Source organism: Bubalus bubalis, chromosome 5 (genome assembly GCF_019923935.1).
Source record: "Bubalus bubalis isolate 160015118507 breed Murrah chromosome 5, NDDB_SH_1, whole genome shotgun sequence".
Lineage (NCBI taxonomy): Eukaryota > Metazoa > Chordata > Mammalia > Artiodactyla > Bovidae > Bubalus > Bubalus bubalis.
The window spans coordinates 45,860,695-45,888,456 of NC_059161.1; the positions used below are offsets into that span (position 1 = coordinate 45,860,695).

At 37.0% G+C, this 27,762-nt stretch overlaps 1 protein-coding gene across 3 annotated transcripts; it reads right to left on the reverse strand.

Moving 5' to 3' along the window:
• Positions 1-345: 345 nt before the first annotated feature.
• FH (fumarate hydratase) lies at positions 346-27,454 on the reverse strand. 3 transcript variants are annotated; one of them, XM_006050767.4, is made up of 10 exons: positions 27,275-27,454; positions 20,802-20,936; positions 17,445-17,555; positions 13,296-13,472; positions 10,958-11,140; positions 7,877-8,042; positions 5,841-6,044; positions 4,953-5,080; positions 3,033-3,186; positions 346-535 (listed from the first exon to the last, which is right to left on the reverse strand). In XM_006050767.4, exons 1-10 carry the CDS (start codon positions 27,404-27,406, stop codon positions 393-395), a joined length of 1,533 nt encoding a protein of 510 aa, XP_006050829.1. In that variant the 5' UTR covers positions 27,407-27,454; the 3' UTR covers positions 346-392. The 3 variants fall into 3 exon arrangements, with proteins under 3 accessions (XP_006050829.1, XP_044798992.1, XP_025141783.1); XM_044943057.2 differs by lacking the exon at positions 27,275-27,454 and adding an exon at positions 26,075-26,094; XM_025285998.3 differs by lacking the exon at positions 27,275-27,454 and adding an exon at positions 19,790-19,921 and having other exon boundaries at positions 20,802-20,940.
• Between the last annotated feature and the right edge of the window lie 308 nt (positions 27,455-27,762).

Sequence of the window (27,762 nt, forward strand, 5' to 3'; positions counted from 1 at the left end):
TTTTTTACTATAGGAAAATTTGTTTAAAACAACACCAACTAAAAAAATGAAAACTCTAAAAATTCATATGCCTCTTACAAAACATCTGAAATGGTAAACACCCATGCACAAAAATCACCGATTCAACTATGTCAACTAAGATAGAAGAAAAATAAGTCTGTTTTCCTTTTGATTTTATACAATTTAGTGATTTTATTTGACACTTTTAAAATTCATTTTGGACCCAGCATGTCCTGGGGTTTTATACACTGACCAAACTGCTCTGCTAGAGATAGTCAAGTTCAATAGCAATTTTCTTTCACATTTATCCATTTTTGTTTAAGAAATATAAGGAGTCTGTATCACTTTTTATTTTATATGACATAATCATTTTTATTATACATTTATTTAAATCACTTTGGACCAAGCATGTCCTTTGGTTTTACCCACTCATCAAACTGCTCTGCAGTGAGATAGCCAAGTTCAATAGCAGTTGCCTTTAAGGTTGATCCATTTTTGTGTGCAGTCTTAGCGATCTTGGCGGCTTTGTCATACCCTGAAGAAGAAATTAAAAGGTGACATAGGAGTTAGTAGTGAAACTTGGTTTTCTAAAGCAAGAGTAATCATTATTATTTATTTGATGCTACCAACCTCTTAAGTAAACATTTTTTAATCTTAAAAATATTTAGCAGTGGGTTATCTTGATAGCTGTCATTTCTTATACAGAATAAAACCTTTCTTAACTTTTCTTAAGTAATACATACCTCACATTCTATAAGATGTGTCCCTAAACTGAAATGCTCACTAATCCAGATATTTTCATAAGGGGGAAAATATATACACATAGACATCTCTCTCTACACACACAAACACACACATACACATGTAGCACCAAGAGAGAGGAGTATACATCTGGGTAGTATAAATGTGCTGTTTCAACAGTATGTTTAACCAAAAATAATTATCTAACAAAGCATTAATAAGCTCAGTGCTGCAGCAGTACAAAAAATATAGGACTGTATGACCAGGAACTGTGGTAAAGGTAAAGGGCTCTAAGAGGGAAAAGAGAGGAGAGTCCTCTCACAATGAGGGAGGAGCAGGCAGGGCTCTGAGGAGACACACACCTTCAGAGCTTCCAGCATCTCTTTCTGTTCTCCACTCTTTTCAGACGTTACACAGTACAAGTAGGGAAGTTTGAGACAAACATATACTTGCACAAGAGGTCACAGGTCTACTGTTTACATCAAAGTTATTTGCTTTTAAAATTAATAGAGGCAGGGCAATTCTGGTTATCTTGATTTAATGTAATTTTTTTAAAAAGGCAAAAACCAGAAAGAAGAGAAATTAACAAAAATGAAACCAATGAAGGAGAAAAAAAAAAAAACAAGATTAGAGGGGTATGAACCAAGAGAAGTCCGCAATGATTATCCACTAAGCAAGATGTGCAGCCAAATAAATAAATATTTTTAAAAAATGTTATGTGTCATGTGCAATTATTAACCACCTACAAAATGTTATGTGTCATGTGTGATTATCAACCACATATAAGATGTTACTCATAGTATCAATTAATCTACCTATAAAACATTATGGACATAGTTAATATAAAATTAACACTGAATGCTAAACATGTTGAAATGGGCATTTAGCGATCAAACTAACTTTGAAAGAATTCTCATGTTAAACCTTTGGGGTTAATATTAGACATTCCATACTTTAATGTTAATAATGACATTAACGTTAATAATGACATTAAAGTCTATGCATTATGCTAACCCTTTTAGTTTTCATTCAAGTCCCAAAAACATGACTACCTGTTATACATAATGAGCACAATCAGAACCCATGATGTGGAGTTGTAAGGCTCATGCTTTGTCACCAGTCAGGTGTGCTTTTGCCCACTTATCCTTGAACGGTCTTTACCTCACATTAAACTGACTCTAAGAAAGATATCAATCATTCTGCTTTAGGAGTATCTCTAATTTAAACATTTTAGTAACAAATTCTGGAATATAAACATGATGAAACATTTGTCCCATGAACCTTTGGGTTCCTCTGTACATCTCTCTAGCTGAATGCTAAGGTACAATAATTTCAAAAGAATCCAGTATTATTGCCAGTTTTCATACTATTCCAAAACAGACAGTATATTGGGTTCACAGCTACGTGAAGCAGTCATGAGCTCTAACTTTATAAGACTGAAATTATAGTTTGACATGAAGCTAAGAATATAAAATCAGCCTTGAAAGTATAAGATTATTGAAGACTTTTTTAAAACAGTCCTCATATCACACCAAAAGACTGCATCATAACTTGTTCTAATGCACAAAACCAAAGAGTACATTAATAACTTCAGCTCAGCAGTAAGGAAATGGTGGGAAAAGGCTTTTAATACATCATAACATAAAGCAGTGAGTGCCTCAAAATCTATGAGTTAAAATAGTGTATTTAACAGGGATCATTATGGTCGATCTATAATCCAAGTTAACAAGTTTGAATCTATATAATGAAATATTTATAAATCTGGAAAAGGCTTGCAACACAAAAGCACAGTTTTAGACAAAATATTTCCCCCCTTTCCCTATAAGAAATGCATACATAACCCTTTTTTTAAAAATTTAATCCATTTCTGAGTTGAATAAAACAACAACAAAAGTATAGTAGCATCTAGAGAAGGTAGAAAAATGAGTTCGTTCAGTGTTGTTAGTCAGCAAGTCCCAACAATACAAACTAAGAGGATATTTAGTATCTGAATTTAATGTCCCATAGTATCTAAATTCTATTAAGATTAAAATAAGCTTTAAATTCTACTTCTGAACTTGCCACATTTCAAATAAAATGAAGTATAATCAATCAAGTTTTTGAAAGAAATATTACACCATAAAGGTTATATATATATAGCATCTTTCAACACAATTCAAAATGTCTTTAAGACAATGTTCAAAAGAAATCTGTTGTTCACTAACATTGATCCAGTAGTCTTAGTCTCTTAAAACTTTCTCAGCTTTTAAACTGTATATTCAAAATGACATTGTTATTCTTTAAACGCATACCTATGTGAGGATTAAGAGCTGTCACCAACATTAGGGACTCATTCATCAGCTTGCTAATCCTTTCTGTGTTGGCCTGGATTCCCACCACGCAGTTTTCTGTGAAGGAAACCGATGCATCCCCCAGCAGTCGGGCTGAGTGTAACACATTTTTAATCTGAGAGAGAGACAGATTTATTAAGCCTAGCTTTTTTCTTTGTTCAATAACATATTTGCTAGTTCATATATGAATATAATTCAATTAACATATAGCACTCTTACAACCTGTAAGAAATCATACCCCCAAAAAATATGAAAGAAACTATAAACATTTGAGGACAGAGAAGTGCTCTTTTAAGAGGTGAAAAGGCATAAACACAAAAAAACTAAAGCACAAGATAGTCTGTGGTATTATAAAATACAGGTATGAAATGTTAAAGAACGCAGAGAAAGAAAAATAAATTCCAGTTGTAGGAGTTGATGAAGTTCTACTGATGGAGAGAACTGAAATAGTCAGAGGTTGTAAAGTTCAGGGTGTGTATGAGGCAATGAGTGAAGCCAGGGCTTCTCAGTTCTTAATGATCAGCATGTTAGTTTGTTTTAGCATTTTTTTGTGACATTTCCAACATATATTAAAATAAATATATATCCACATCCTAATCTCTCTGGTCTAAAATCCCAGGGTCTGAAAACAGTACTTCCAACAGTGGACTCACACAGAACTTCCAAGGTTTAATTTGATACTAACGACTTTATTATATTGCAAATGTTGATTATCTTGACTTACTTTCTATTAAAAACAAAACAGATCTTTTAAAAAAAACTGCAAGACATTTAATGTTATGTACATATATCTGCCAGGCAGCTGGTGTTAATTGTTTGGAATCTGACCCGAAAGGAAAAGCTTTTTGATATGAGATGTCCTTTTGTCTGTCTTCTATTTTCCACTAGAGTGCATATTAAATAAGGGCAAAAAAATTTGTTTTGTTTATTGCTCTATCACTAGCAACCAGGACAGTGCCTGACATAGACTAGTACTCAATCAATATTTAATGAATACGGTGAATGAATAAACATAATATTTGTCATTTGCATGTTCTTATCAAATTAAAATCAGACTTTACATCAGATACAAACTAGAAATAAGCCTTTAATATATATTTAGATATAACACTTCACACAAATAGAGGACTCTAATAGATAACAGTTCCATTATCTGAAGTTGGGGAAACTGGATAAAAGATGATGCCATTTTGTTCCATCTTCACAAAGATGAAGGAAAAAGAACAGATTTGAACATTGAGTGGACACAATGTTTTCAAGGTATATGGAAGAGTAAGATCAATGAAAGTCTTGAGAGAGAAAGGAAAGAGAACTAGATAGAAATTACTGAATAAACCAAGGACAAAAGTGTCTCAAGGGACAAGTCTAGGTCAGATGGCAGTTAAGAGCCGTGGCATGTCTGTTGGACTCAACAGTGCTACAAGAACAATTCAAATACAAGTGCAAGTGTGGAAGCCCAACTGCAGTGCATATGCAAGTGAGAGTGGGCATTCCTTTAAAACAGCTGAATTTGGAGAGGAAGAAAGCAGCAGTATGAGGAGACAGAATGGAGGCAGAGTTTCTTTCTTTCCTCTGTTTATTAACTGAGGAACTAGAACTTATTTCTAGCAGTTGGCGTCCCCAGTGGCTAGGGACAAGAAAGAAACCTATAACGCACTTTCAGAATTTTTCTTCCTGTTATAAAAAGCAAACCATCAATTACTTAAGCTAAAAGTCACCTAATTAAATATCCAGGATTAATCTTCTAACATTAATATATGCTTGACTTCCAACTGCTACTCATATTATCTTAACACCTAATGAACTTTAAGAAATCTTTATGAAAGACAAAAACCAAGACAACTAGCTTTGGGTCAAAGACATTAAAAATCAAAAACTTACCATCATTGGCTTGAAAACATTCAACTCAAAATGTCCATTGCTGCCTCCAACGGTAACAGCGACATGATTCCCCATGACCTGGGCTGCAACCATGGTCATTGCTTCACACTGGGTGGGGTTCACCTTTCCTTCAAGAAAACCACCAAAGACACCACATCGAGCACACCGATGGATTCAAGTATGAGTTAAAATTAGGTTTTAGATCAAATAAACAAGAAAAGAAGGAAAGACAAAGCAAGACATATAATAAAGCAAGGCCCCAACCGTATCTGTGTAGCCTCCCATACCTCACTCGCCAAAGCCCAAAGCAAAAAATGAAATAAGAGACATGTGATATAATTTTTTTTATTCAGCCCATTAAAATCACTTTAATAGCCTGTTCTAGAATTCTATTTGCTTTGGGTTGTGAAAAGAACTATTTACACATTTTCTAATATGGAAATCAGAATACACGATACTAACTAAAATTGTTTTCTCCTATATTGTTGGTGATGTTCCCAGAAGTTCTGATCAAAGGTAGCGCTAAACACATTCTGAAACAAGTGTGCCACATACGTCCCCATCTACTTACAGATCATGTTAAACTAAAAAAGACGTGCTTTGTAGATGAGAATGCCTGGGTTCTAATCAAGTTTCAGTTCTAACATTTATCAGCTATGTGATGATTGCTGTTGTTTAGTTACTAAGTCATGTCAAACTAGTTGCAACCCCAGAGACTATAATCCACCAGGCTCATCTATCCATGGAATTTTCCAGACAAGAATACTAAAGTGGGTTGCCATTTTCTTCTCCAGGGGATGTTCTTGACCCAGGGATCAAACCTGCATTTCCTGCTTGGCAGGTATATTCTTTACCACTGAGCCACCTGGGAGCCAGCTACATGATTACCTGGCATGATACTGCTTCCTGGTTCATTTTCAGGCAAAATTAGTTCTCCCAGTCCCGAGCGAGGACCAGAACCCAGAAAACGAATATCATTTGCGATCTTCATCAGACTGCAAGCAGTAGTATTCATGGCTCCACTGAGTTCAACCAAAGCATCATGAGCAGCCAGAGCTTCAAACTTATTTGGAGCTGTGACAAAAGGTAAGCCTGAAGAAAAAAATCAATAACCTGTATGAGTTAACAGGTAAAATTAAACATTTTTCTAATATCAGCAAGTTAAACAGAAACTATCAGTATATGAACATAAGCAAAAACAGAATAAAAATTTAACTTCAGAAAGAAATGCTTAAGACTCAAGCTTTCTCTACATTTCTTCAAGATGTCCTGAGGAGTAGAAGGAATCTAACGATACTAGCACATTTAAAAGATAAAACAAGCACAATAAATGTTGAAAGAAATATAAAATACTAAACGAAAAATCATTCTGCTATTGCAAACACATGTGTATGATGCCGTGAGTAAAGATGAAAAGTAGGTAAAATTCACTCCACTCGATTCCGAACTCCTTTCCTAGTACAATTTTCCCCCCATTTGAGGCATCCTGGTCTCTTCTCTTGGAGAAGGCAACGGCACCCCACTTCAGTACTTTCGCCTAGAAAATGCCATGGACGGAGGAGCCTGGTAGGCTGCAGTCCATGGGGTCGCTAGAGTCGGACATGACTGAGCGACCTCACTTTCACTTTTCACTTTCATTTGTTGGAGAAGGAAATGGCAACCCACTCCAGTGTTCTTGCCTGGAGAATCCCAGGGACGGGAAGCCTGGTTGGCTGCCATCTATGGGGTCGCACAGAGTCGGACACGACTAAAGCGACACAGCAGCAGCAGCAGCAGTCTCTTCTCTGGGCTTTTCAGGTGGCGCTAGTGGTAAAAACACGCCTGCCAATGAAGGAGATGTAAGAACTACAAGTTTGATCCCTGGGTCGAGAAGAGCCTCTGAAGGAAGGCATGGCAAACCACTCCAGTATTCTTGCCTGGGAAATCCCATGGACAGAGAAGCCGGGTGGGCTAGAGTTCACGGACTCGCAAAAGACACAACTGAAGTGGCTGAGCACACATGCATTCTGTTCTCTAGCCAGGACCTAGAAGCTCCTCTGTGAGATTAGGAAGTCAAAATGAACTAGACATTCTCAGTCGCTTCCATGTTCAAATTTTTAAAGATCTACATATTCTAGACCCCATATTACAATTTTCACTGATTAAAGTTTAATTAAAAGTCAAATCTCTGCTAGTAAGCAATAATAAGAAATGTAGAATTATCTGTACTCTCTGTTAAGATCTCCACGTTAATAAGAGTTTTCTGGAGACAACAGCTCTAGTAACAGTTACCATTATTGAGACCTTCAAAAAGGTCATTAATTCAAAGAAATGTCACAGTATGCCATAGGGAAAAAAGAAATTAAGCCAGTCAATCTCTAACGTACTTGTTATTCAAATGAATTTCTCACCAATCATTTGATTCTTCCTACTTTGAAAACAAGTATTCAAAACAGCTTTAGTGGTGATTTAGTTGCTAAGTCATTGTGACTCTTGCAACCCTATAGACTGTAGCCCACCAGGACCCTCTGTCCATGGGATTTCCCAGGCAAAATTACTGAGTAGGTTGCCATTTCCTTCTCCAGGGGATCTTCCCAACCCAGGGATCACACCCAGGTTTCCTACATCGCAGTCAGGTTCTTTACCAACTAAGCCACCAGGGAAGCCTAAAACAGCTTTAAATGGAAAATAATTGAATACTACCAGATAGTAAATGAAATTAGCACTAATAGATTTTAATAATTACATGTTGTATGAACTTACAGATGGGAAACTTTTAAAAAATATAAGGATTAATATCACAACTTCTAAAACAGACACAAAGTAGATGACTGATGGGGAAGTATTATTTCTAACTTTAAATCTGTAAGAATTCAAAGCAGAAACACCCAGAAAAACACAGACTGGTCTAATGGTAATAAGTAGTAAGCCATGTTGTCACCTACCTGTGAGCGCAGCCACTTTTGCAGCAACCTTTTCTGCAAAGCCAATTCTAGTATTTAAACCAGTGCCAACAGCAGTGCCCCCAGCAGCGAGCTCATAAATTCTTGGCATGGCAGCTTTTATTCTTGTTGTTGCATATTTCACTTGTTGAACATAACCGCTAAATTCCTGAAAAAATAAAGAAATTAAGGTGAGAGTATACGATTTCCTAATGGCATGTAAGTCACTCTAACTGCATTAAATATAAGTTTTTAAAAAACACATCTCAGGTACAAAATTAGAAGCTACTCAAGTGGCAATTACATTAATGTATATGATAAGCAATGTACAAGGGTGAAAGGGCATTTAGAAACCTATCAGGTAGGCCATACCACTGATAACAACATGCACCCTACCTATAAACTATAAACTACTCTTTTAATAGAAAACAAAGAAAACCAACACAGGAAATAAACGTAAAAAAACACAACTTTACTACATTAAATTATTGGTTTATATGCAAATGATTTATTTTGTTGGTGCATTTCAAATAACTTGAAGAAAGAAAAAAACTGAATCTCCTTAAGAAAAATGCAAACAGAAATATCCTCCATACAATTTCAGTTAAAAAACCTGACGTGGAATTTGAGGGTGTTTTAAAAGCTCTCAAGAAGCTAACTGACTTATTGAACAGCCTAAGAAGGTAACAGGGTAGAGTAAGACCCTGGGTAGCTTCATGATGCGTTTTAATTCTGCTATGAATGCCACACTGCTTCCCAAAGTACAACATACTTTAAGTAAAGTAACCACAGAAATCATCATGTTTGAAACACAGCAAGGGCCCTATTAAGTAAGAACTATGCAAGGACAGAGGGCATAAACTAGAACTCAACTGAGCAAGCCAGGATATATGGTTACACTCAATCTATCTTTTCTTTACCCTATCTAACAACACTGAAGAACCATGAATACTTTTGATTAGTACTGGGATTTCACACTGCTCTAAAGAAAACATTTTTTAGAAGATACAACTTCTTTCCATCTGATCTAATATCACTTACATATATACCAGGTGGATTCACTTAAGGAATACATTTTATTAAAGAAAAAATTACACTCAAGAAACTCAAAAGACTATTTCAATAAAAGCAAGTATAAATGCCTCTGGTAAGATAAACAGATAAATTTAACTTTCTGTCACAAAGAATGATGATTTTACATAGGAAGCTGAGTCATGGCCCAAATGGACTTTAGCATATAATGTAACACACACAAAAAAACAGGAAAAAAACTAGAAACCAGAGAGATACTCAAAAGTTTCAAAAACAGATACTGTATCTCCTTAGAACTTACGTATGGTAGAGCCCAAATCACTGCAGATGGTGATTGCAGCCATGAAATTAAAAGATGCTTACTCCTTGGAAGGAAAGTTATGACCAACTTAGATAGCATATTCAAAAGCAGAGACATTACTTTGCCAACAAAGGTCCGTCTAGTCGAGACTATGGTTTTTCCAGTGGTCATGTATGGATGTGAGAGTTGGACTGTGAAGAAAGCTGAGTGCTGAAGAAGTGATGCTTTTGAACTGTGGTGTTAGAGAAGACTCTTGAGAGTCCCTTGGACTGCAAGGAGATCCAACTAGTCCATTCTAAAGGAAATCAGTCCTGGGTGTTCATTGGAAGGACTGATGCTAAAGCTGAAACTCCAATACTTTGGCCACCTCATATGAAGAGTTGACTCATTGGAAAAGACCCTGATGCTGGGAGGAATTGGGGGGAGGAGAAGGGGATGACAGAGGATGAGATGGCTGGATGGCATCACCGACTCAATGGACATGAGTTTGAGTAAACTCCGGGAGGTAGTGATGGACAGGGAGGCCTAGCGTGCTGCGATTCATGGGGTTGCAAAGAGTCGGACACGACTGAGAGACTGAACTGAAGAGCCAATGATGTAAAGAGAAATAAGATACAGCTTAAGAAGCAACTTAATTTAGTAAGCTTAATTAAGTCACATCATGTGTACTTCAATTAATCATTTCCAGTTTTCCTCATTCCTGCTGTCATAAACTTAAGGTAAATGATCATGTTTTTTTCCATTGTTTGCTATCAGATGAACAAAACTACAAATGAAATCTTTCCAAATAACCAGCAGCCAAACTCTCACAACTAACTTGAATTTCTACAAAAATACTGTTACTGATACTCAATATAGAATTTGTGTATGTCCTACCTCAAAGTGGAGTGAGCTTACTGAGACAAAATCTGTTCCTTGTATTTCCTCTGCAATGTGTACTATCAGACATTCTTTAAAGTATCACTGAAAGTGAAGTCACTCAGTAGTCTCCGACTCTGCGATTCCATGGACTGTAGCCTACCAGGCTTCTCCATCCATGGGATTTTCCAGGCAAGAGTACCAAAGTGGGTTGCCATTTCCTTCTCCAAGGGATCTTCCTGACCCAGGGATCAAACCCGGGTCTCCCACATTGCAGGCAGACGCTTTACCCTCTGAGCCATCATAAAGAAACATAAAAATGCTTTTTGTATTTTGGAAAAGAGTAATACCTCTTTTACATGTGGCCAAAACATTTAACCACTTTAAAATTAATTTTTAAAGAATTAAAAATTAATTTAGAATAAGAGAGACAAAGGAAGAAATTATGATAATGATACTGATGAAGATGATGACAGCTAACACCAATATGTGCTTACAATATGTCACAAACAGTTCGAAGCATTCTAAATGAATTAGCTTATTTGAACCTCAGAACTATTCTACGAAAGAGATATTATTTTCTTGGTTTTACAGCTAGAAAAAGTGACGCAAAGAAAAGCTAAGCTTCCTAAGGTCCAATAGTTTGCATATAGCAAAGCTAAGATTTAAACTCAAGCAGACTGATGTGGAGTCTGGTTCATAACCAGTATGCCCTGCTGTTCTCCTGAGTAGATGCCAATAAAAATCACTGACAGGTTAATGCAGAATCATCTCTGTTGCTGAACTGAACTGTTACAAACTTGGCCATTTAAACCAGTGTGATTTAGAGGGTAATACATTGGCCATTTGTACCAAGCCCACAATGGAACCAAATCTAATCACACTCAATATACCTGCCCAAGAGTAAGTGGAACAGCATCCTGTGTATGAGTACGCCCAATTTTGATGATCTGGTCAAACTCTTTGGATTTTGCTTCCAGGGCATCATGCAGCTTCTGTAGTCCTGGGAGCAGCACTTCATGAACTTCTATTGCAGCAGCAATGTGCATTGCTGTGGGAAAAGTATCATTTGAGCTCTGTCGGAAAGTTTTCAAAAGAAACATAAAATGTTAAATCATAGGCCAAAAAAACCAAACTTGAATGTCTCAGTTGAAAATCTCACTAAGTGACTACTCAAAATGTGGCATATTTAGTACTCAATTATATTTATGTGTGCCAAGTCACTTAGGATCAAATAAGAAGCAAAAGAAGCAACCTGATTTCCTTTACAGAAGGTGTTTAGGCCGGTATTACACAGACCACCTACAATGAATGTATTACATATTACTATATCTACCTGCTAATAAATAACAGCAAGACACAAAGAAATACACCTAGCAAATATAAGGATAGCAGTAATAAAACATCTTACAGTTAAATAACACATACAGTCTTTCACAAACATTTCTTCCTTCACTAAACTTGAGGAAAATTCTGCGAGATAGGTCACCACTTTAAAAATAGAACAGAATCTGTCAAAGAAATTATGTGCCATGCCAAAGTATTTAGAGTTGGCAGAACTGGGACCTGACCAGGTAGTCTATAAACACCATGCTCTTTCGTCAAATGTAAACCTGTACTTGTAAATTACGACGTTATCTTTAACTCCACCTCAGTCCTCTACCTGACCATACACACTAGGTTATTCTGAAGTAGATTTCAGACTTCGGTATACATAAAAGATAAACTCATATTTAAATGCAAGTCCTAGGTTTGCAAAATCCTTCACACCATGCAATGTGAAAAAAAAAAAATAAACTTCCTTATACTTTAAATTACACTACGTACCCAGATCCTGATTTTTAAATATCACTTCCCAATAAGATCCTCCAAAAGGTCTTTGGAAAAATGATTGCTTAGGGGGGTTAGGACAGGAAAAATACAAGATGATAAGCCTGGAGCATCTTGTAGTGGAAAAATTAAGTGCCTTAAAAAAAAAAAGGGATGGTGGCATGTTCAAAGGACACAGGAGCCAACATGCTGTGGCTTTATGGAACGATATGAGTAGCAACATAGAGAATAAAAATACTGGATTATAACCTTAAGAAAAAATATTAATGAATTCATGCTTACATATAATGATTAAATAAATAAATAAATCCGAGGGGAGAGAGAAGAAGAATATTCTGTAAATATTCCTTACAGAAAAATTTCAATTAATGCAAAAAGAAAGAGGGGAAAAGAAAATTACTACTAAAACATCACAGCAGTAATTGCTATTGGCAAGATCTTCTGATGAATGTTAAAAATTAATAGGCAAAAGTTTAGGGAAAAAGAGGCTGTTTTCATAGCCTCAAAGTTCTCTATTAATTTCATGGTTATTTTAACACATGTCCAAAAATTTCTTGATATTCCTCCCTTAGGAAATAGAGCTTAAGTGCAGTAGCTGGAGTATAGGCTATTGGAAAATGAAGACACTATCTTAACCAAGTGGCAGACACCATCTTAACCAAGTGATTCGAGCTAACATCACCAGTACCAACTTGTGCTATTATCATGTACCCCTGATATGATGCAAGAAGAGCCCTTCATTTCTTAACAATCTTCCCCAAAATCCAGTCTCAGTCTAATCATGAAAAAACAACAGACAAACCTATATTGAGGGACATTTTATGAAATATCTGACCACTGCTTTCAAAAGTCACAAAGACAAAAGGCAAACTCTTAGATTAGAGGAGACTAAGGGGATGTGATGACAATACAATGTGGAGCATGGACTGGATCCTGGTTAAAAGAAGAAGGACATCAATAGAAAACTAATAAAGCCTGCTTAGGAGTATTGTACCAATCTCAATTTCTTCGTGTGATAAGTGTACCAGGGTTATGTAAAATATTTAATATTAAGGTTAGCTGGGTAAAAGGTACATAGAAACTCTGAAATTCTTTGCAATTCTTATAAATAATTTTATTTTTCAAAAGAAAGAGTTTTTAAAATATAAATCAATGAAAATATAAACATATACTAAATTCAAGTATCCTAAAAGTGATTTTTACCCACTAAAGGTGCTTTTCATGAAATTTAATACATAGACTCAAGATTCCTAAAATAAATAAGAAGAACATAAAAGAAGTCCTTTCCATTAAAGAATATAAGCAGAGTTAATCCTCCCTGTCAAAAGTTAATGCCTGTTTTACAAAGAAAATCTCAGGATTCTTTTCAGTTTATACAAGGAAAAGAAGTCGTATACTGACCTGGCTTTTATTAACATGATCGTTGGGATGTACAGGTTTCTTGCTGCCAAGTTCACCTCCCAGAATTTCAATTGCTCGATTGCTAATGACTTCATTTACATTCATATTTGTCTGGGTTCCTGATCCAGTCTGCCATACCACAAGTGGAAAATGATCATTTAATTTACCTTCAGCTACCTGCAGAACAAAATGTTAAAAAATGTATTTTAAAAAATAAGAAAAATTCTATATTCATTAAGCTGTTTGAATCAAATGATTGTCGGCATCATTTATAGTACTATTTTAAAGACACTCACTTTTTTCATGTGCTACTATAGTTCCTGGTTGTCCAGCAAATTGAAGCTTCTGCAGTCTAACCACTGCTACTTTATTTTTTTTTATTTTTTCACTTTACAATATTGTATTGGTTTTGCCATATATCAACATGAATCCACCACAGGTATACACGTGTTTCCCATCCTGAAACCTCCTCCCTCCTCCCTCCCCATTCCATCCCTCTGGGTTGTCCCAGTGCACCAGCCCCAAGCATCCAGTATGATGCGTCAAACCTGGACTGGCGACTCGTTTCATATATGATATTATACATGTTTCAATGCCATTCTCCCTAATCATCCCACCCTCTCCCTCTCCCACAGAGTCCATAAGACTGTTCTATACATCAGTGTCTCTTTTGCTGTCTCATATACAAGGTTATTGTTACCATCTTTCTAAATTCCATATATGCATTAGTATACTGTATTGGTGTGTTTCTCTTTCTGGCTTACTTCACTCTGTATAATAGGCTCCAGTTTCATCCACCTCATTAGAACTGATTCAAATGTATTCTTTTTAATGGCTGAGTAATACTCCATGGTGTATATGTACCACTGCTTTCTTATCCATTCATCTGCTGATGGACATCTAGGTTGCGTCCATGTCCTGGCTATTATAAACAGTGCTGCGATGAACAGTGGGGTACACGTATTTCTTTCCCTTCTGGTTTCCTCAGTATGTATGCCCAGCAGTGGGATTGCTGGGTCATAAGGCAGTTCTATTTCGTTTTTTAAGGAATCTCCACACTGTTCTCCATAGTGGCTGTACTAGTTTGTGTTCCCACCAACAGTGTAAGAGGGTTCCCTTTTCTCCACACCCTCTCCAGCATTTATTGCTTGTAGACTTTTGGATCGCAGCCATTCTGACTGCGTGAAATGGTACCTCACAGTGGTTTTGATTTGCACTTCTCTGATAATGAGTGATGCTGAGCATCTTTTCATGTGTTTGTTAGCCATATGTATGTCTTCTTTGGAGAAATGTCTGTTTAGTTCTTTGGCCCATTTTTTGATTGGGTCATTTATTTTTCTGGAATTGAGCTGTAGGAGTTGCTTGTACATTTTTGAGATTGTTTGTCAGTTGCTTCATTTGCTATTTTCTCCCATTCTGAAGGCTGTCTTTTCACCTTGCTTATAGTTTCCTTTATTGTGCAGAAGCTTTTAATTTTAATTAGGTCCCATTTGTTTATTTTTGCTTTTATTTCCAATATTCTGGGAGGTGGGTCATAGAGGATCCTGCTGTGATGTATGTTGGAGAGTGTTTTGCCTATGTTCTCCTCTAGGAGTTGTATAGTTTCTGGTCTTATGTTTAGATCTTTAATCCATTTTGAGTTTATTTTTGTGTATGGTGTTAGAAAGTGTTCTAGTTTCATTCTTTTACAAGTGGTTGACCAGTTTTCCCAGCACCACTTGTTACAGAGATTGTCTTTAATCCATTGTATATTCTTGCCTCCTTTGTCAAAGATAAGGTGTCCATAGGTGCATGGATTTATCTCTGGGCTTTCTATTTTGTTCCATTGATCAATATTTCTGTCTTTGTGCCAGTACCATACTGTCTTGATGACTGTGGCTTTGTATTAGAGCCTGAAGTCAGGCAGGTTGATTCCTCCAGTTCCATTCTTCTTTCTCAAGATTGCTTTGGCTATTCGAGGTTTTTTGTATTTCCGTACAAATTGTGAAATTATTTGTTCTAGCTCTGTGAAGAAATACTGTTGGTAGCTTGATAGGGATTGCATTGAATCTATAGATTGCTTTGGGTAGTATACTCATTTTCACTATATTGATTCTTCCAATCCATGAACATGGTATATTTCTCCATCTATTAGTGTCCTCTTTGATTTCTTTCACCAGTGTTTTATAGTTTTCTATATATAGGTCTTTAGTTTCTTTAGGTAGATATATTCCTAAGTATTTTATTCTTTTCATTGCAATGGTGAATGGAATTGTTTCCTTAATTTCTCTATTTTCTCATTATTAGTGTATAGGAAAGCAAGGGATTTCTGTGTGTTGATTTTATATCCTGCAACTTTACTATATTCATTGATTAGTTCTAGTAATTTTCTGGTGGGAGTCTTTAGGGTTTTCTATGCAGAGGATCATGTCATCTGCAAACAGTGAGAGTTTTACTTCTTCTTTTCCAATTTGGATTCCTTTTATTTCTTTTTCTGCTCTGATTGCTGTGGCCAAAACTTCCAAAACTATGTTGAATAGTAATGGTGAAAGTGGGCACCCTTGTCTTGTTCCTGACTTTAGGGGAAATGCTTTCAATTTTTCACCATTGAGGATAATGTTTGCTGTGGGTTTGTCATACATAGCTTTTATAATGTTGAGGTATGTTCCTTCTATTCCTGCTTTCTGGAGAGTTTTTATCATAAATGGATGTTGAATTTTGTCAACGGCTTTCTCGGCATCTATTGAGATAATCATATGGTTTTTATTTTTCAATTTGTTAATGTGGTGTATTACATTGATTTGATTTGCAGATATTGAAGAATCCTTGCATCCCTGGGATAAAGCCCACTTGGTCATGGTGTATGATCTTTTTAATTAACCACTGCTACTTTAAAAGGTGAAAGATAATCTATTGTGAATGGCATAAAAATTTCACTGATTCCAAATGAAAATTGAATCAAAGATATCTTTCTTCTATTTCTCCAACTGCCCTCTGTAATATCCAGACAGGGCCACTTGTTAATGCTGGCAAATGTGTTAAGTCTCTAGATAAATTCACTGTTGGTACTCAGCAAGAATATCCAACAGATGTTACAGCCAGAGTCAGCATTATAACCAACAAGTGACTTAACAGTGTGAGTTCACTAGTAGCTACTGCATCCCACAAATGTCCCATGAGTAGCAATCTCCAAGCACAGACATAAACATGTCTAGATTTGTCTCTATTTTTGTCATATTTTTGTATTCTGAGCTAGTTAGTTTTTTAATTTTAAGTTCTCTGGGAAACGTCATCTTCTGGAATGATTTTAGTTTTAAGCTAAGAAAATCGGTGTGCACGTTAGAAATTATTACCTTAAAAAAACTGGTTCATTTAAAAGTAAAACTTTTTTCCGAACTGAATAAAAATAATAGGTGATTAGTGTAAAAAATTCTGAGAACTAAGAAAAGTATAACAGTCATCATACTTTTACCCTCAGAAATAAAGATGATTAGAACTTTGGCATCTCCTTCTAGTCTCTACTTTCAAGTGATGGGAGTATATATGCAGAAAAACGTGTTTTCTATTCACTTTTTCTAAACAAAACTGGGATCATAAAATACATGCATTTTGCAATCTTTCCTCCCCACTTCTTATATGGTAGGCTTTGTTCTATGACATTCTTTAAAAAACTAAATTTCTAGGGCTTCACAATCTAACTTGTTTAAACAGCTGCTTTAATAAAAAGTACTGCAATGAACATTATATCTAGAGCTTTTAAACTGTTATCTCTGCTTATCTTTGCACAACAATCATGTTATTGGTGGAAGAGTGAAATTACATTCTGCACACATATTATCAAACAACCAATTTTAAAGGGAATTATTTATACATAAAACAAGAAATCAAATATAAATGTTCAAAGAGTGCCTCTTCAAAAACTTATCTTTAAACTATATAAATTACAAGGAAAAGTAAAGAGAAATGAAAGGTATAAAATCATCCAGAAAATTTGCCATAATATATATTTGAAGCATATTAATATCCTTACCAAATAATAACATTGTCATCCTATATTAAAACACATTAACTCAATAATTCAGTGCCCCTTTCCTCAGGCCAGAGCTTATCATTATCCGGAAGATAATAGGGATCTAATGCCAACAAGTAAACACTCTTATCATCTCTTACCTCATCTGCTGCCTTCATTATTGCATTAGCAATCTTTGGATCAAGACCATAATCCTGGTTTACTTCAGCAGCTGCTCGCTTCAAGATGCCAAATGCTTTAATAACTGGGATCTAAAATTTTTAATCAGAAAAAATCTCAATTTGCAATTTAAGCATGGAAATTTAAGATTACTATCTTATGCAGGTACAAACATTGTACAGAAAACAATAACTTAAATAATATTATGACATTAAAATGTTTAGGATATAGACAAAGATTAAAGATAGGCATATAAAAACAAAGAACCATCATTTATCTATTTGTATAGGCAACCAAACACAAGCAAATACAATGACTTTTCACAGATACGTATGTATGCCTTACACACACATACACACATTCACACAGATGTACAATATACCACTTGTACAATATACCATTTGTCCTATTTTTTATAAGATATTACAACACACATGATTTTACATCACATATTTAAAAATAAATGATACTCAACCATTTCACCAGCCTATACCATTATTTCCTGGAGAAAGGAATGGCAACCCACTCCAGTGTTCTTGCCTGGAGAATTCCACAGACAGAGGAGCCTGGATGGCTACAGTTCATAGGGTCACAAAGAGTCAGACACAACTGAGTAACTTTTCACTCATACCGTTATTTGGGCTTCCCTGGTGGCTCAGTAGTAAAGAACCCACCTGCCAATACAGAGGCTTCAATCCTTGTTTTGGGAAGATCTCCTGGAGAAGGAAATGGCTGCCCACTCCAGTATTCTTACCTGAAAAATCCCATGGACAGAGGAGCCTGGTGGGCTACAATCCATGGGGGGGGGTCTCAAAAGAGTTGGACACCACTTAGCGACTGAACAACAACATTATTTGCCCTCACTGGATTCCACGCTACGTAATAATTTTTCCTTGTCTTTAGAAAAGAATAAAACATCAAGTAAAATAAAGGTAGCAAAATGGTGCTATGAAAACTGGACACCACATGCAGAAGAATGAGAATGGACCACTATCTTATACGATACACAAAAATGAACTCAAAAAGGATTAAAGACTTGAATGTAAGACATGAAATCATAAAACTCTTGAAGACATAAGCGGTAAGCTTTTGATATCAGTCTAAGTGATGATTTTCTGGAGGAGTCCAAAAGAAAAAGCAACAAAAGCAAAAATAAACAAATTGGACTATGTCAAACTAAAAAGCCTCTTCACAGTAAACCATCAAGAGAATGAAAATGTGGTGGCTGGAGGGTGTGAGGGGTGTGGGGGAACACGTAGGGCCTGGGGGTTGGTGAGTGACCAGGAACCAGTCTGCCATGGCGCACCATCCCCCACTTCCCCCATGGTTAGTAGCACTAATCTGTTTCAGAGTATTTCCTGCTAAATCCAGGAAATTAAAATTAAAACATTACAAGTGTTTCACCCAAATGAAATGGAGAGATATGACACATAGGATTACACATGAAAACAAATGAGAATTTCATTTTCTATAGGAACACTGCAGTGGGTCAAACCAATGCTGAAGGCACAACCAAATGCCAATCAACTCTGGCTACCAAAATGGAGTGACTGACCCCACAATGTCTGTGGATGCATAAAAATAAAAAAAAGTCACAGTACAGAGCTTCACTGGGCACTACTAAAACAAAATGGTAAATATATCATTGGAGATGAAAGGGTCTCAGTATTCTTTACTCATTCAGTTCAGTTCAGTCGCTCAGTCATGTCCGACTCTTTGCGACCCCATGAATTGCAGCACGCCAGGCCTCCCTGTCCATAGCAGTCCGTAAATTTTTTTTTATTTTGTTTTCCTAAGGACCTCAGGTACAAAGAGTCTGCTTTATATCTTATGTAGTTCAGACAATTAATCCAGATGGAAGCCAAATATGTAAAAATTGATAACTCTTGTATTCATCTTTCATAGACACCTGTCCAGATCCAAACAACTGCTCTGTCTCTGGTACAGCAGCAGCAGCAATCACGCCACCCCAGAACCACACACCTTGCTAGTTGAAGCAAGAAAATCAAAACATGAGCCATGCTTACTCCAATTAATATTGCTTAAGACTGATCTTTTTAACCCCAGGAGTTGAACTATATGGGAATATTCAGGATCAGCTGCTACCTTCTCTCTCCCAACCATGTAGTCTGGCCCTCACCATTAGACTGGCTGTGGGTTGACAATTACAGAGATATTTTTCTAAGAAGATCCACTGCGTCTTGGAAAGGCATACAAATCTGTCAAGATTCAGTCTTGAAATCTTAGTAATGAGCTAAAATATGGAAGTTAAAATTATTGTTTAGATAAAAAGTATATTTAAAAGATAAACGTAGCAGTATCTCACCAGATGAGGCCTGGGGACTTCTAGGCTTACTAGCCTATCCTGCATTCTTGTGGTGACTATTTTTCATACTCTAGTTGGGCTCCAGTAGGATATGTAATATATTTTGTCAATTCTTTTCACACTTTAACATCTCTGAAATCAAGATGTATCTTCAAATCAATGACATGACACAACTTTAAATGGCAGATTTTTTCTTAGTAGTACATATCAGATCTAACTGAAGATTAGTTCTAAGGTAAGGGTTTAATGAAATATGGTTTTCATATATATATGAAATATTTGTTTTCATACAAATAAGAAAGTTTTCTCATCATTAAATCATTCATGTAGCACTGAACAAATACTTATATATTATGTTATATGCCAGACATCATGACAAATAGTATTTTTATGAATTAGTGTACACTTTTCTACAAACTGAAGCCAAGATAGATAGAAAGTATAATATTAAAGAAAAATTAGACAGGAGGGGAGTTTGGGGGAGAATGGATACATGTATGTATATGGCTAAGATCCTTTGCTCTTCACCTGAAACTATCACAGCATTCTTTATTAATTGTATTAATGTATTAATATTTATTAATCTTTGATTAATCATATACATATATTGCAGGTATATCGCAATACAAAATAAAAAGTTTTTTAAAAAAGTTTTCTTTTAAATCAGTTTCTTAAAAGCTTTACATCAATTAAAAAGAATCAAAATTAAAAATGTTTACAAACTACAACATTCTAGTAAAAATATGAAAAATCCAAGCAAGAATGAAAGACAAATCACTTAGTTCTATCAAATAAAATCCAAAAGACTCACAAAGTCACAGCTCGAAACACTAGCATACTAAAACTTAAAAAAGTTTAACGAGAGAGAAACACTTTATTACTCTCAAAGCTAGTTCTCGAAATGACTTTACATTTTAATTCTGTAAAATATTTATAAGGTAGGGTGACTCCCAATACTGAATAATACCTAGTTCATCTAAAATAAGCCAACATTTCCACAAAAGCCACTTACTGGCATGCGTTCTGTCATGCCTCCAATCTTAAAGTTCATTGTAGATCTCACAGTCTGGGCGCCATAATACTTATCATTTGGGACCTTGAGTTCACCAAAGGTATCATATTCTATCCGAAAAGAATTTTGGCTTGCCTAAAAATAAAGACAAAACACTGTTACAGCTTGAAAAGAAAACAAGTATCAGGAGAAATAACATCATATACAGGAAATACACAGGAAATTATTGGAAATAATTGGAAATTATTTAATATTGGAAATATAATTGGAAATATAAATTTAATTTATAATTCCAAAATAATTAGAAATATATGTTTCCAATATACAGGAAACATCATATTTGGGAAAAGAAATTCTTAAGTACAACAAAGACAAAAAATTCCACTTTGGTTGTCATTGTTCTCCCCCACTTACAGTTTTTTTCCTGAAAATTTTAGTCACACAAATTAATACAGATGTTAATGATGGATTCTAGGATTCATACACTATGCACATGATAAATACAAAGAAAGCCTTTGAAGTCAAAAGAGTAATCTTTTCCAATTCAGGAATATGCCTATTATTGGTCAAGCTTTCATTTACTATTTTACTAGAACTTTGGAAAATAACCTAAGAACAATACTTTCAAAGTTTGAAAATATTATATATTTAACCAAAGCTCAACCATTGTCTACAAATATTATGCATGAGAGAGAGCTTAGTGCAACACAAAATATTCCAGGCTTTGCAGTGAGATGGCCCACCACCTGGTAGCTGTGTCATCTTCAGCAAGTCCGCTTTTCTAATCTATAATTACAGTAAATGGTGTAATTTAGAGAGACATGGGCCAGATCAGTTCCTAACCCTTCTCAGGGTATTGGATTATCTCTCTAGAAAAATTAATATAAATATATGTAAAATCTTATATACGATTTTAAGGAGTTTATACCTTGAAGTCAACTCATTCCCCAGGATAAGAACCCACGACCCAAAATCCCTTTTATGGAGAACCTAAGATTCTACCAAGTACATCAAATTATACTAATTAAGAAAAAAAAAATAGACGTTTGGAATCTACATATATTTATTTTACAGAGAGTTCAAAGAGATACTCAGAATTTTAATTAATGTTCTCCTTGCATTAATGATAAAATAAACATGATCAGATGATTCAAAAGATTTAAAAACACCTAGCAAAGTAATCTTATTTTAGTAAATAGTCCTCTGTATAGGAAACAAATAATTTTGTAGTTATCCCTTGGGAACAGAAAGACGGAACAACAACAACAAAACTTTATGTTATAAAACTTTTTAAATTGTATGAAAAGAAAAATATCCTTGTATCTAGTGAGAAATATAGGAGTATAATCAGTGAGGTACATTTTTTTCTTCTGCCTAAAAGTCTGCAGAGGAGAGGAGTGGCTAAGATGGCAGAGTAGGAAGACTCAGCTCATTTCCTCTCAAGAGCACACCAAAATTATGATTATTTACAGAGCAATGATTGATGAGTAAAGCTGAAAAATTAGCAGAAAATAGCTTCTACAACTGTAGATATATAGGTACCATGGCAAAATAGGTAGGAGGGGTGAAGACATAGTAAAGTCAAGACCTATACTCCCCTGGGGGGAGGTGACCCACAAACTGGAGGATAATTACAATTGCAGAGATTCTCCCCCAGGAGAAAGAGGTCCAGGTCCAGTGTCAGGGTCCCTAGCCTGGGGGTCTTGCACTGAGAAGTGTCCCTTGAAACTTTGGCTTTGGAGGCCACAGGCCTCACTTTTGGCCAGAGGTCTGTGGGAAACAGAAACTCCACCCTTAAAGGGTGCACACAAAATTTCATACTCTGGCACCCAGGGCCAAAGCAGTAATTTGAAAAGAGTCTGGCTCTTTACAATGACCTACAGAAAAAAAAAACCTTTATATTATACATAAACACAAATGTATATACACACAAGGCTGAAACAAATGTTTTGTGAAACAATCTGTCCTGCCCTCATATTTTCTATTCTATGCTATTCAGTCAAAACCCCAATGCTGTTTACTGTCCACTACATTGATTTCTCCACCCATTAATGAGTCCACCTGAAGTTTGAAAACCATGTGTATGATTTTCAAAACCTTCTTACATTATCTCTTCCTAGTGGCTTAGGCAAGAAGAGGACTGCTGAACTAAATTAATGAAAAAAATTATCAGTGCTTTTGATGAAAAAGTGAAGTTATGATGGTATCTATTAAATATAAATAAGTTTTTAATTATTATTTTAAAAATTGTGTTTTTTTTTAATCATGTCTTTATATCTCATAATTCAGAGAGCAGAATTTCTGGGAGAAGTTTAAAGAGTCTAACCAGCTAGGCATAGGGCAGGCACAAACTGCTATTTCCCAATGTCCTGGGAGATGCATTTTTATTCACAATTGCTTCCCCTTCTAGTGAAGCATGAAAGGATAATATGGTCAGTGTGCACTGCAGTGTGATGGCTATTTGGGCCTAAAAATACCAAGTACTATTACCATCCACTAACCCCAGTAACCTGGAATTGATGAGGTGGTCTCCAAGTTTACATGCTATCAGTCAAGAGTCTCAGTTCAGTTCAGTTGCTCAGACGTTTCTGACTCTTTGTGACCCCATGGACTGCAGCACGCCAGGCTTCCCTGTCCATCACCAATTCCCGGAGCTTACTCAAACTCATGACCATCAAGTCAGTGATGCCATCCAACAATCTCATCCTCTGTCATCCCCTTCTCCCGCCTTCAATCTTTCCCAGCCTAAGGGTCTTTTCCAATGAGTCAGGTGGCCAAAGTATTGGAGTTTCAGCTTTAGCATCAGGCCTTCCAATGAATATTCAGGACTGATTGCCTTTAGGATTGACTGGTTGGATCTCCTTGCAGTCCAAGGGACTTTCAAGAGTTTTCTTCAACACCACAGTTCAAAAGCATCAATTCTTTGGTGCTCAGCTTTCTTTATGGTCCAATTCTCACATCCATACATGACTACTGGAAAAACCATAGCTTTGACTAGACAGGCCTATGTCAGGAAAGTAATGTCTCTGTTTCTTAATATGCTGTCTAGGTTTTGTCATAGCTTTTCTTCCAATGAGCAAGCATCTTTTAATTTCATGGCTGCAGTCATAACCTGCAGTGATTTTGGAGCCCCAAAAAATAAAGACTGTCACAGTTTCCATTGTTTCCCCATCTACTTCCCATGACGTGATGGGACCGGATGCCATGATCTTGGTTTTTGAATGTTGGGTTTTAAGCCAGCTTTTTCACCTTCATCAAGAGACTCTTTAGCTCTTCTTTGCTTTCTGGCATAAGGGTGGTGTCTTCTGCATATCTGAAGTTACTGATATTTCTCCCTGCAACCTTGATTCCAGCTTGTACTTCATCCAGCCAAGCATTTCTCATGATGTATTCTGCATATAAGTTAAATAAGCAGGGTGACAATAAACAGCCCAGACGTACTCCTTTCCCAATTTGGAACCAGTCCATTGTTCCACGTCTGTTTCTAACTGTTGCTTCTTGACCTGCATACAGGTTTCTCAGGAAGCAGGTAAGGTGGTCTGGTATTCCCATCTCTTTAAGAATTTTCCACAGTTTGTTGTGATCCACACAGTCAAAGGCTTTGGCATAGTCAATAAAACAGAAATAAGATGTTTTTCTGGAACTCTCTTGCTTTTTCTGTGATCCAACAGATGTTGGCAGTTTGATCTCTGGTTCCTCTGCCTTTTCTAAATCCAGCTTGAACGTCTGGAAGTTCTCAGTTCACATACTGTTGAAGCCTGGCTTGGAGAATTATCAGAGTCTAAAGCGTTTAAGGGTTAGTAAAAAGGTACAGGCCTTAGGCCTATAATATATCCCCATGCATGTGTAAGATAACCATTAACTAAACCATGATGTCTCTTAAAGAAAATGTAAAATGCCTTTCACATTCTCAGCCTTAGGTGGTTTCAAAGAATATTTCAGAATTCAAGAAAATCCAAACCATTTCTTAGGCAGAAAGACTATCTCAAGAGGTTTAAAATCCCAAATGTGACTTCATTTTGTTTGGGTTTCCAGTTTCTCTAAAAAGACTTTTTAAATTCTTTCAGTTCTTAAAGTACAGGGTGACCACCAAGTCTTAAAATACTGACAAATATGTAATAAGTGGTTTATTGATACTGTACTGCAATATAGAATATTATCCATGTTTTCAGACTTTATGGCCATCTTGAAGATGAAGTAACTTTAAAAAATATAGAACTTCTTTGTCAACCATGCTACCAAGCCAGTAGCATTAGCAGGTCTCCACTGTATAGTCTCTATTTTTCTCCTCAGTATCACATTTTAATTAACTGTGCATGACATCTTTGCTTATTTACTAATAACTGCTTTGTTTACTTAACACACCTCAGCAGTCTCTAAGGTCTTCCCAGGTGGCACAGTGGTAAAGAATCTGTCTGCCAATGCAGGAGAAATGAGTTTGATTCTTGGGTTGGGAAGATCCCCAGAAAGGGGGATGGCAACCCCCACAGACACAGGAGCCTTGGCAGGCTGCAGTCCATGGGGTTGCAAAGAGTTGGACAAGACTGAGTAGGGATGCATGCACACAAGCAGTCTAAACCCTGTGCCCACAGTGACTGTTTCACACACAGGGGGCATTCAACATAATCTTCCTATCTGACGAACTTGTATTCTTAACTGAGACGAAGGGTAATTTAGGGCATTTAGGGTTATTTGAAGTTCTTTTTGTAAAAAGTTTATTGAAGTATAACTGATTTATAGTATTGTGTTTTCTTCTGTACAGCAAAGTGACTCAGTTAGACATATGTATTTTTTCATATTCTTTTACATTATGGTTTGTCACTGGGTATTGAATATAGTTTATTTCTTAACACCAGCAACAAGAAAAACTTAGATCAACTCGGAGATTTTGGAGCTGAGAAGATTAGAGGGCAAAAGATGTATTTAGAATTTGGGGGGGGTGGGGATCTATCCTCACCTGATGTTAGCTAACACTACAATACTAAAAGCAAGATAGTGCTTTTTTTTTTTTGACATTAACAGCAGGATAGAGTCAGTTCTTCAGTCTTTTATTCCTTTTTTACAAAACACTAAATAAGTGAAAAATAACTTTTTAAAAGGCTTTAAAGTGCACTAAAATTATTCGAGCAGGGAGTTGCAGAAATATAAAGCATCCTTGATTTCTAGTTTCAGATATGTGATGTCATCAAATTATCTTAAAGTGTATAGTCCAGAAAATGTCTTGGGCCTTTAAAATCCCCTAGATGGAAGCATTCACTTAATAAAGCACTCACCACGTCCCAAATTCAAAGTATTTCCACAGGGATAACACTGCTGAGTATCTGTAATTATTTTCATGTATCCTGGTGACTCAGACGGTAAAGCGTCTGCCTACAATGCGGGAGGCACGGGTTCGATCCCTGGGTTGGGAAGATCCCCTGGAAAAGGAAATGGCAACCCACTCCAGTACTCTTGCCTGGAAAATCCCATGGACAGAGGAGCCTGGCTGGCTACTGTCCATGGGGTCGCAAAGAGTCGGACATGACTGAGCGACTTCACTATTATGTATTACATAATACTGTATGTATTACAGTTTACAGTTCAGTCGCTCAGTCGTGTTACAGTATTACCTGACCAAAATCCCAACTCTGAGTAATAGAATAGGGTCTGAAGCCGTATCTCTCTGAATAAAAGCTCAAACTACAAATCAGAGTGAATAGGGCAAAATAGTAAGCCTTCCTAAACCAGCATTTATTTCTCACACTTTTCCTGATAATACACAGGTGAGCATACCTATTCAATGTTTATTTACTACAGCCCAAATTTCCGGAGGTTACTTTCTAAAGTGAAAAAGAGCTCGTGTAAGTTAGGGTATCCAACCTGAAATTGGACGTTTAGTTCCTTGGAGGGCGTGCCTCAATTAAAAGTGCTGATTCAGCAATAGTTAGGTCCCATGCAATTTTCTCCAACGTACTTCAGGACATTCTGCCAGTTTCATATTTCCGGGTTTTACAAAAGTTACATGGGGAAAAAGAGTCTCACAAACTAAATGGCCAATTGCATGAGAAGTAAAATCTCTTAGGTTCACAAGACCCTTCCAACCCCGCCTGGAGACGACTAGCAGCACAGCTGTGACCCCAGAAATTAGCTCCGAGGGGCTGGATTCAGCCGGGCCCACGAAGGGCAGGTGCGGAGCTGCCCCTTCCCGACACAGTCCCACCTCGTGGCTGCCCCCTCCTCACACCGTCCACCTCAGCATCCTCGCAAGGGCAGTCGCCACAGAAGTGAGTGCGGCAGGGGCAGGGTCCACGAGGCCCGGCGTGACTCTCGCCCACAGCTGCCGCCCCTCCCGAGCGCTCCTCCAACTGAGGAAGCGCCCCGGGCCGGCAGAGAAGTTCCAACACACGGGCCAGTATCGAGACCCTAAGGCCGGCGGGCGGGAGGCCTGAAGGTCACCGCGGGGCGGCCAGGGCGGTCGGGCAGCACGAGCTCACCATTCGAGCGGCGTTCGGAGGCCGGAGCAGGAGGACTGCTGGGCCACCCGGGCCAAGGCCAGGTCTGGGGGCGGAACCTGGATTCCGCGAGAGTAAACGCGAACGCGCGAGGAGCCGGAGCGCGCGATCCATAGCGCGGCGGCCTTGGTAGAGCTTCCGGGCGTTATGGCCACGCCTCCACACAGGCTGTAAGAACCCCCACGGTCGCCACTCTTATCCAATCAACAGCCTCAAAACCGAGCTGGCGGGACCAACGGCCAATGACCAGGGAAGGGTGAGGGGGCGGGCTTAACTGCATCCTCTTGAGCACTAGGATTCCTGGGAAACTTAAGGGAAAGGAATGATGGGAAAGCGAGTTCGTGGTTTCTTGAACCAGTAGTTTCATTGTTCAAAAAAGACAGGAGTAGTTTTCCTGTGTTACTGTGGCTAGTTCAGTTCAGTCGCTCACTTGTGTCCGATTCTTTGCGACCCCATGAACCGAAGCACGC